Below are 11,203 nucleotides of genomic sequence, written 5' to 3' on the forward strand. Positions count from 1 at the left end.
TTCTTTCCTTCACATAGGTCCAGAGGGTTGATCTTGTATTAGCTGTTTAAACATATTTTACACAGATACATTTCCGATGTGATGTATATAGAATTGGAAACACTATTTCTGCTTTTGGTGAGGCTGAGCTGCAGATTTAACGTCCCACTATGCATGAAATTTTACATTTCCTCCTACCTGAGGCAATAACATTTTAAAGTAGAAGTTTCCAATTTCACAGTCTTTAAGAATATAGAACAGTAAAATATTTATTCCCAAGGGTTTATTTGACTCTAGTTGATGCAGGAACTTTACATACCTGTTCCCATGATTGTGTAGGATGAGTCCAGGCTACAATTTCTCCTCTCTTTTACATAGTCCCAAGAAACAAATGTCTCTTTGTTTCTAATTCAACTCAAAACCAAGAATCTCCTTCTGAAATGGTATTGCTGGGTTCACCTAGCAGAATAACTAAATGGTCACAAAAGCAAAAACTATCAAATTATATACAACATCATGTAGGATAAATAAAACATTTCCAGGCAGAAATTTTGTTCTCAGGTATATTCAGTAGATTAAAGGTCTAAAACTTAGTGAGCTGCATGTCAGAAATCTAGAAATCAGAAATCTGTTGCTGACAGAATAACTATGCCATAAAACTATTTAGACAAAATCCTTAGTGTGAATGGATATAAATACAGACTTTAGGATTAGAAACAGTACTTGTAAATTGTCTGTGTCAGTGCCTCAAGGATACAAGCATACTCCATAAACTTTCTTGAGATTTATGTCTTTTCGAACAAAATGTTTTGATCACCTTCTAGTGAATAATTCATGTGGATAATTATTGTTTGATACACCTTAGTTATATTACTAAAGATAATTAAATTTTGGGAAGGGAAGGTGGTAGCCTCAAATTATATTTTATATTAAATCAATTTACAGCTAAAATAACTGTGAAAGGAAACTAGGAATCCTTGTGAGGCTTAGGAAGGATAGGCACAAATAAAAGACACTCAGTGCATGGCCAAACATCTTTTTCAATGGAAAATAAAAGTTGTTAAATGTCAAATGAGTCTGTGTTGAATAGATGTAATGGGTTTTCCAACTGCATTTATCTTTGCATTATCTTTCACATGAAGATTATAGAAATAGTAAATCTCATCAAGCAGATGTTGGATGCTTACTGAAATCTAAAAATTTTGGATTTTTTCCTTTTGTCAGAAGGAATCCATTCCTTTGCAATTTACTTACTTCTTTCTTAACCTCAGTCACTCTCTCTTAATGAATCTCATTTGTCCTGTTCCAGCAAACCACACAGCATGTTCAGTATCAGACTCTATGTCTCCCCAGCTTCTTTGAAGTCTTCCTGTCAATTTAGTTTCCTTCGATTTTCGGACAACTCTTCACATTCTTTGAAGACTTTTAGCATCAGTTGTTTTAGTATTGATTGTCTTGGATTACAAAATTTATTCCCTATATTAGGGCTATGTGAGACAAGGGAAATATTTACTATTTTTGCAATGTTTTCTGTCTTGATTGTTTTTCATTTCTGCCAATTTTCTGCAGCATTACAAGATGATAAAATATAATCTGAGAAAAACATGTTTGATTAATGATATTTCAAAGGTTTACAAATGTTTGTAACAATTTAACGTGAACAATTTATCTAGGAATTTGCAAGTGAAGCCAAATTTGATTTTGTAACTAAATACAAAAATGCTCAGATTTTAAGCAGCTTGAATCTTTCTGAATATATTTTGTCTGCCTTTAAATAGAACATCTGTTCCCTTTACTTTTAAGGTTCAGATGTCTGGAGAACTGAAGTAGATTTGTTTTCAACAACATAGAGGTTGCATGCCTTTGAATGTTATATTCATTCTCCACTTTTTTTTCAGTGCCACAGTGTCAAATCAAGCATACAACAACACTCATCATCTTTCCAGCTTCTCCACCTCAAGGGCTAGATGGAGCTGATCAGCTCTTGGGTTCTCACAGCAAGGGAGGCGCTACAATAACACTGTGTACATCTCTCTAGCTGCTACCCCATGCTTGACCCAGACATATGCCCCACAACAGATGACTCAGAAAGAAAAAGCAAGTCACTCACTGTTGAAAACTCCTGCTACTAAGGTCAAAGAGAACTGAGAAATCTGAAGTTGACAGGCTATCTGAAATCACCAGAAAAAGCAGGAATTTTACAGAAACTGTCAGGAAATGGAATTCGGCCTTCTTGGATTCAACTAGAGAAAAATAATTGGATAGATTCAGAATGAAAATTAAAATTACATGTTATACAGAGAACCTGAATAGTCTTAGATCTTCGTTGCCAGAGAGACAGGACTTATACAAGTCGTACTTCCATCTAAATCCAAAATTGTGAGCCAGGAGTGCCAACAAATACATTACAAAAATGTTGATTAGGGTACCTCTAGAGATATATAGACAAACCTCTTGCTTGAAGAGGGACTATCACCACACTAAATCATGTCACCTATGTTTTTGTCTGACTTTGTCAAGCACCTAGACTCAGAAAGTGCTGAATGCTTCTAAAAATTGAGTCGCCAAACACCTGACCTCTCTTTAAACATTTTCTTAGCATCCTTAGTTTTACCTCTTTGCTAGTGGAGAGTACTTACTTCAAGTACTGCGTTCAGTTTTGGGCCCCTCACTACAAGAAAGACATTGAGACCCTGGAGCATGTTCAGAGAAGGGCAGTGAAGCTAGTGAAGGGTCTGGATGGGGAGCAGCTGAGGGAACTGGGATTATTTAGTCTGGAGAAGAGGAGGCTCTGGAGTGACCTTATTTCTCCTACAACTACCTGAAGGGAGGTTGTGGTGAGGTGGGGGTCAGCCTCTTCTCCCAGGTAACAGTGATAGGATGAGAGGGAATGGCCTCAAGTTGAGCCAGGGGAGATTCAGGTTGGATTTTAGGAAATACTTCTTCTCCAAGAAAGTGGTCAGGCACTGAAATGGGCTGCCCAGAGAGGTGGTGGAGTTACCATCCCCAGAGGCGTTCGAGAAAGGTTTAGATGTTGTACTGAGGGACATCAGTTAGTGGGAAATATTGGTGATAGGTGAACATTCAGACTGGATGATCTTAGAGACCTTTTCCAACCTTGATGATTCTGTGATTCTATGATTCTATGAAAAAGCTAGAAAAATAGTTTTCATGCAAGGTCATCAACACCTAGGTCTCCTGAGATGCCAAGACCTTCAGGCTTAACACAGAGTGGGGGATCATTGCCCCATCCTTCACCATGTCATAATAGCTTGCCATTAAACGTGAAGCAGTATTAGCAAAATTTCCCCTTTTCTTATCACTGAAAAGCATCTAAAACTCAAGTTAAACAGAAGAGTCCTGGCTTCTAGGAACGGACTAAGAGAAATTTGGACACCCTAAATGTTAAAGAATCTGAGAATACTAACCACTGCACAAGAAAATTACATTCTTTCATCCCTTTTTGATGCAACATATCTTGCAATACCATGGAAAAATAACCATAGATTCAACACGAAGGATGGAGATTATCTCCATACAGACCATCCCTCTAATTTAGGAATTTGAGTGATTTCTGAGATATGTAAATAAGACTTAGAGTTCTACCAAGCTGAAAGACACATTTGTTAGAGTAGTACTCTAATTGTTAACCTCTTACATGGAAGTAACACCTCGAGTCATTGGAAAACTTCTTTAACTTGCAAACATCACGTTTGGCTGTAATGCCTTGCAGACAGAGTAGCAGTTTAAGTCCCTGTTTTATTACTGAAGGCAGAAATAATTTCCTGGTTTGAGGAATCACCTCACTCAATCTAAGTTGGTTTGTTTTAAGTATCACCTTCCTGAGGTTCCCAGTTGTTCCAGATCACTTTAAAGCCAGTTTTGGTCTATTGCCCCAGATCCAGGAGACCACTTGAAAATTAGATCCTTCAAAGTCAATTCCTTGTCACACCTATAGTGTCTATTATTTTGGAAGCAAAAGGTAGTACTGTGCGGGTGTATTATTTTTTTAATAGGTCTGGATCTATGCCCCTTGTAAGAAGTGGACTTAACAATTTTGGAGAGTAATTTTCATTGAAATACAATGAGAAGCATGATTTCAAACATGAACTACTGCACATAAAAATTACTTATATCAGCTGACTCACAGTATTTATAAATGTACACATTCTGATCATGGCAAGTAAAAAGCAAAGAACCTTATCTTATGGCAATGACAAAGGGTCCCATTAAGTCACAGTACCTTACATTTGTTGCAGGTTAAGAATGCAATCATGGATGTCTGTTATGATTCAGTTCATGTGTTGTGATTTATTAAACCACTGTTATATGGCTTGGATACCTTGGTATCTTAGGGCACAGACACAGAGATCTTTTAGAAAATTGAATTTAAGCCACTCGCTCACTTCATTTTTAATAATTCCCAAATCAGTGGAATTTTGGGGGGGGAAATCCTAAAACAGAACTTCGATCTAGAGTTCTCAGATATTGTTAAACCACATAGTAGGTAGTATTATCACACATCCTTTATAGTTCTTGTAATACATAGCCATAATAAAGAATGGAGTAATATTAACATTAAGAGAAGAATATCTTTTGCAAAACAGAACCTGGAGCAATCTAATACACTAACATTTCAGTAATAAATTTCTTTCAAGAAAGCAAGAATTTCTTTCAAGAAAGCAAGAACTTGCCAATCCTGCCATCTAGTGGAAAAATCTTAAAACTGAGGAATTCTATGTTTCAACTCCAATGGAATGGCATCAGATAAGCAAAAACCCAGAGAGAGTAAGAAGGGTGTCCCAAGACATCCCCTGAAAGAAATCTACCTTCTTCATTGAGAGATTCTTTGATTACTGTATCTTTAGGGACAGCAATGCACAACAGCCATTTGCAATATATTTGGTTCTCATTAACCAGTCACATTCCAAAGTCTTCACTGAATTTTATTCAATCTCCAACCGATTTCAGTAATAATTTTGCCTGCCCAAAGAAATAATGAAAAATTTGCTAAAGCCTCACTTGGACAATTGTCAGTTTGGGAACTAAATATATCTCTACAAACTGTTTGTGAGATTCATCAAAGGGATTTACAAGCCCTGCTTAGAAAGCAAATCCTAAAAGCATAATCTTTATGAGCTTACGTTCATTCCTGAGTAGCCACATTCTCTACATAAACCTAAACATCACATGGCTTCAACTGAAAACAATCTTTCTTCCCATATACAACAAGTGCTTTATATATATATAATATATATATATATTTTTAAATAACTTCTTTGAACTTACTTAGTATGTACTAACATTCCCTCTACAAGGATTATATTCTTGCCTTTATTTCTGCTCCCATTCCAGTTTTTCAGAGACCACAAGAGCTGATTCCAATGAAGATTCAACTGGAAAAAACAGTTCAATCCTTTTTAATAACCCAACTACAAAAACAAGGTAAGAAGCCTACTGAAGCTAAAGAGAGGAAAATGCAAGCCAGTAATATAACACATAGATCATAGAATCATAGAATGGCCTGGATTGAAAAGGACCTCAAAGGTCATCGAGTTTCAACCCCCCTGCTGAGTGCAGCGTCACCAACCACTAGACCAGGCTGCCCAGAGCCACATCCAGCCTGGCCTTGAATGCCTCCAGGGACGGGGCATCCACAACCTCCTTGGGCAGCCTGTTCCAGTGCATCACCACCCTCTGAGTGAAAAACTTCCTCCTAATATCTAACCTAAATCTCCCCTTTAGTCTCAGTTTAAAACCATTCCCCCTTGTCCTATCGCTATCCACCCTTGTGAACAATCAACCCTGTCGTATTGGTCTCTTTATAAACAGCTTCTTTAAAATAAAAAAAAATAATGAAAAAAGAAAGTAAGAAAGAAAAAAATAGCAAGTTTTACTCAAACTTCCACAACAACATCACAAGCTTTGCACAAGTAGCTGCATTGTCACTAGGAAAGAGGTGGTTTGTTTCTTCCACATGAGCCCATGAGTCCTCATGACTGTTTCTGCTTCAGCAAGAGAAAGAGACTCTGAAACTATAAATAAAATCAGTTGAAAGAAGGAGAGATCTGAGTGTGTAACTATCACAGAATGCAAGTTCTGGGTAGAAAATTTTTATTGTTGTGATTTTTTCTTCATGACACTGATGTAAAATTTTAGACAAGGTTTCTTGTGATCCCTTGAAATACTTAGAGTTTCCCTCTTACAAATTATTATAGTAAAATAAAATGACAGCAGCAGCCTGAGTTTGTCAGGCTTAGTAAATATTATATATCATGTTTTTCCAAAAGAGGCACTGTCTTGTGGAAATTAGCTTAGCAGGTTAGCAGAAACTACTATTTTGTGTTGTGTTTTTTTGACGGCTTCTCATTTTTTTCCTTATGTGCTCATTTCCTCGTCCTTCTCTCCCACCAAAACGTTGCACCAAGTTAGTATACTCCCAGAAGTTTCATTCTCATTGTGCCCAACACTTCTGGCTATTAAGGGCCTTAGGAAAATATGGTGAAGCTATTATTTTCCTAGCAGCAGAAGTAAGAACAAACAGCAAGTATTTTTCATTCATCTTCCAAAACAAAACATTTCTAGAACAGCAAAAAAAAAAAAAAAAAAAAAAAAAAAAAAGTTTACATCCCACCCCCCAAAATAATGTTTCAAAATTGTGTTTGTGTTGGAGAGAAAGTGAAGAAAGTGAGATTTTAAAATAGAATTTAGACAGTATCTTCTTAAATATATTGTGTACTTTTTTATTTTTATATTATTGTTAATCAAATGAAAATCAATAAGAATAAACCTTTGATGGTATTTTGAGTTCTCCTTGTAAGTTACATCAGAGATATTTTATTGAGTTCATATAGCCATTTCTATGATTTTTTCCATTTTCATTCACTAATTTAGCAACTGAGAACTTAATTAGTAGCACAAAAGTCAAGGATGTCAGACCTGTTTTATGCTATGTACAATTACTTTTTACTGCAGCAGATGGTAAAGAACAGCAGAAAAAACTATAATTACAAAGATGGAATGTGTGAAAATAATTTTTGTCCCTTCATTACCACCTGTGCTCCCATATTGTAATTTTTATCACTCTATTTCTGATTTTAACATTAATGCTAAATCTTTACATAAGACTAAAGACACAGAGACAAATACTTAGCTGATTGGAATAGCTTTCTTGTACTACATCATCATATACCACCTGTGGGTCTATAAAAAGCAGATGTAAATTAAAGATTTAACTGCATAGAAACAAGATCTCAGTCTGGACTGGAGACTCATCAGCACAAAATAGTTTCCTCTGCCAGAAAATTTCATGAGTATCATGTGATTGTTTAATTCTGTGTTCAAATGAAAACTTAATTCCCTTACAGTAGGCAAAAATACTAATGATCTGTTCAAATAAATAGCTGCATTTTTTTCCCAAAGCAAACAAGCACGTGGCATGGTCATATCTATAATTTCTTTAATATACTCACTATACAAGGCTTTTCCACTTGGTGGTAAGCCTTTGACTGAGCAGTAAAATACTTTTAACCCTTTGTGAAAGGTTTTATAACTATTCAGCTTGTAGTTCCACCAAACTAAGAAGCTATTAGCTATACTTAGGAGTCTACATTAAGATGTCCTGAGCTTAATTCTACTCAGAACAGTGCAATTTCTAACAACATATCCAGAGAACAAAGCCCTCCATTTGAAGAAGAGCAGAAATAAAGCAATAGAAAAATTACTTTATTCAGTTGGGTCCACAAATATGCTTTCTCATTTCAGGACCCCTCCAAGTTCAAGTACATCTATTCCTCTGACTGGAGACAGCCAGACTGATGCTGACATTCTAGCTTTCATTAAAGCAAGGCAGAACATTCTGCAAAAAAAAGGTAAATCCTGAAAAAAAAAATCTCCAGTCTTTTAAGGCCAAAATAACTTTAGTCCACACTTACAGTGACACAAGTGAGTACTGATTCTAGCATAAGTTGTATTACGTTGTGTTCTCAGCCATTCTAAACACTTGAGGTTTTTCACGTGTATGTATTTTAGTAGCTTGATCCTCCAATATAAAACTATGAAGGCTGTCTTTTTTTCCCAACAACCATCATGCATGTTTATGCAGTCAGCAAAATGTATTAATATATACTTTAAAAAAATGCATTTGAACATGATTTCTCAGTAATTTAAATACTTTTCAAATCTTTGTTTACTATCTGGCCCAGTTTTCAACTGGTACAAATTTAATTGTAATAATTACCACCAAATAAAGATTGTGCAAATTATGACATTTTAACCTACCTCATCAAGTAGACTGGCTGCCGTGTCTAACAGAGTTTGCCTTTAGCAGGCATTTCATTATATGAAGGGCTAATAAAATTTTCTGTGGGTATTTGTCAACAAATCAGTTACTGAGAGCAATCATAGGTAGGCAATAAAGTTTTTTCATTCTACAGTATAGATAAGTAAGTTTGGCAGGAAGCAGAAAGCACTAAATGCACAACAGTGGCACTGCAAAGTAGCTTAGAAGTAATTCATCATGATAAAGAAGAACAATCTGTGAGGTTTTTTTCCTCTTTTTTTTTCCTTCATTTTTTTTGAATAATAGTTTTTAGTGACAGCTAGCAATTAGACAGAAAATGAAAGCAATAATGGTTACTGAAGCAATAATTTTCCATCAGCACTTGAGCACTTGCTGATGACAGCATTATTCAGCAAGCTATCAGCACCTGGCAGATGGTGTTATCACTGTCACGAAGTGGGGTTTTGTTATCACACTGCTTATCAGAAAACTCTCAGGTAAACACACAGTGGCTGAAAAAAAATAGCCTCTTTACATTCATCCAAAGCAAACACTCAGCATACTTAGGTTTTGGGTTCTGTTTTGTCTTTATTTAGAAAAGCTGTTGTCAAGTTTCTTCTGCAAATGAAATTAAGTTGAATTTATAGGCAGCTTGCCATAAGAAGGTTAGAGATAAGTGTCTTACAACAAACATTTCAGGCCTTTAGAGTGTCCAGATCTGATCAGTTTTGTGTATGGTAATCTGTCAAGTCCTGTGACCATCCATCTCCCAACCATACCATGTCTGGAACATCTCTCTCAAATGCCTTTTCCACCCTGGTTGCTTTTCAGCCACAGTCTATTACCTAGCATCGTACATGAGTTTCAGAAGGGACAAGGCATCATCAACTTTGCCAGCTTGTCAGGCTTAAAGTTATGAAAAGTATTCTTGCAAACAGTCAAAACTTTTACAATCCTGTTGAAGTTCAGTTAGACAACATGGGCTACATCCCCATCAGCAGCCCGAAATAACTGACAGTGAACAGAATAACATTTGCACAGTGCTTATTCTGATAATCCTGTCAGTGCAGGACTGATTGGCTCAACCAGTCACTAAGCAAGGAGAAAAGAGTAAAGAGCCTTTGTAACTATGACCTGCATATTGCAAACGTGGGACTTGCTGTGTCATAGATAGGAGGCAGCTCAGCATCAAGTTGTGAGAAGGATTTGGAGTTAATCTGGCAGATGAAAGAAGGCTTCTGTTCTTTGACTGCTTGCAAGTAGAGGGAAAATTTCCCAGATATGAAGGATGGAACCACTAATAGCAGGAAGATTTGATGAAGAAAAGTTTCTTTGTTTTGATTCAGCAAGATGAAGGGACCAGGACTGCTAAGGAAACACTTTGCCCATCAGCACGATGGTGGTACCTGAGGACATCTATGAGATGCTGTGGTTGCTTTTCTAACTGGAAGAAAATGGTCTGAGGCAGTGGTTCCACTGCTCCTATCTGTGATAGTGATGTGTGTTCTCCTTTTTGTGTACAGCATGGCACAAGAAATGTAGTAAAGAACAGGACTGGGTAGAGTCTCCTAGGTTTCAGTCTGCTCACCACTTTCTCCTCTAATCTTGCATGAAATTCAAGGTACTGAAGTTCTCACATGAACTGTATTTCCTCACAAGACATCTTACTTCATTGCAAGCAAGCTTCTGAGCTTTTTTCAACGCTTAGTTGCCACAGCTATTTTTTCTATCCATTGCTTCACTCTTCTTTGATTTGTTTCTAAACTGAAAGAAGAGAAGCACAGTAACTTCTGTAGGGTTGTGCATCGTTGACTATAAGGAATTTCCAGTAATAGTTACGTCCAAAGCAAAGGAGAACTAGAAGGAAGTTTCATAAAGAATAGTTTATAAAATAAGTACAGATACGTAGAAAGCAAGGGTAGAAGAAGAAGAATGAATACTTCAGGGATAAAAAAAAGGTATTATCAGTCTCACACAGAACTTTTTCTCAATAAATCTCAAACTTCCACTAGACGAAACAGAGAGAAATGACTGCCAAAGCTATTAAGTTGAATCAGAGCTTCGTGTGTAAGCTGTGTGCCGATAACGAGAGACCTCAGAGAAGATTGGCTCCGTTTTTGTAGGTTGTTACGGTTTGTTTTCTAACCAGAGATGAATTAAAGCAGATACATTCGCAGGGGCTTGCTGAGATTGTCAAAGCACTGTAACAATTAAGTTGAAAATCTTTTTACAAAGAAGTACTCTGCAAATACACACTTTCGTTGCCTTTTTCAGTCTTAAGGAAAATAAATGAAAATACAGAAAACTAAATTTTTCTCATCTTAAAAGTGTTAAAGTATCTTATTTTTCTATTCTTTTGAATATGTGAAATTATTTTTTAAACTGATGACATATCCTGAAACACAGCCCAATACATTTTTTATCTCCTTTCAGGTCTGGGAAACAAATGAAGTTCTTGCAGCAGTCCACTATTTCCTTTTAGAAACTGTTAAAGACCTTTCTTCTTTACCTTCCTCCTCTGAGTAGAAATGACTGTTTTGGATGTACAGATTTAACTACAATGATATAAAAGTGACTTGTATTTGACAGAAAAGTCCATTTCTTCAGGAAATTATATTTGAATATTTGTGTTCAGTTTCAATAGCTTGCATTAAAATGAAGCAAAACTAAAACAAATAAGGAATTTGCCAGATATATTTGTTTATTGGGAATTTATTGTCAATTTTCTAAATGTTAAAGTTATTTAATGTATTAATGCTCTTCTACATCTTTAATCTGGGGAATACATATTGCTACTGATTGAATGGTTTTTTTTTTCTCCTTTGGTATATATATACTGGAAGCTTGAAAAGAAATTCAGATGAAATTGACTGGTTTTATTTGCATGAATTTGCACAAGCCATTATAAATTACATCTATTTGGCATCTAGAGATGTCTGAAAA

General features: G+C 36.0%; 1 protein-coding gene across 2 annotated transcripts in view; it reads left to right on the plus strand.

The window, feature by feature from the left end:
* The window catches only part of KIF6 (kinesin family member 6), a 147,645-nt gene extending 136,706 nt beyond the window's left edge, over positions 1-10,939 (plus strand). Inside the window, exons 20-22 of one of the 2 annotated variants that reach the window (XM_021392999.1) lie at positions 5,335-5,424; positions 7,744-7,849; positions 10,691-10,939. In XM_021392999.1, the coding sequence (XP_021248674.1) occupies positions 5,335-5,424; positions 7,744-7,849; positions 10,691-10,786 (292 nt within the window). In that variant the 3' untranslated portion in view covers positions 10,787-10,939. Of the gene's footprint in view, positions 1-5,334; positions 5,425-7,743; positions 7,851-10,690 lie in introns of both variants that reach the window. The other variant, XM_021392998.1, reaches the window with a different exon arrangement.

This window comes from Numida meleagris, chromosome 3 (assembly GCF_002078875.1).
Source record: "Numida meleagris isolate 19003 breed g44 Domestic line chromosome 3, NumMel1.0, whole genome shotgun sequence".
In the NCBI taxonomy this organism is placed as follows: Eukaryota; Metazoa; Chordata; class Aves; order Galliformes; family Numididae; genus Numida; species Numida meleagris.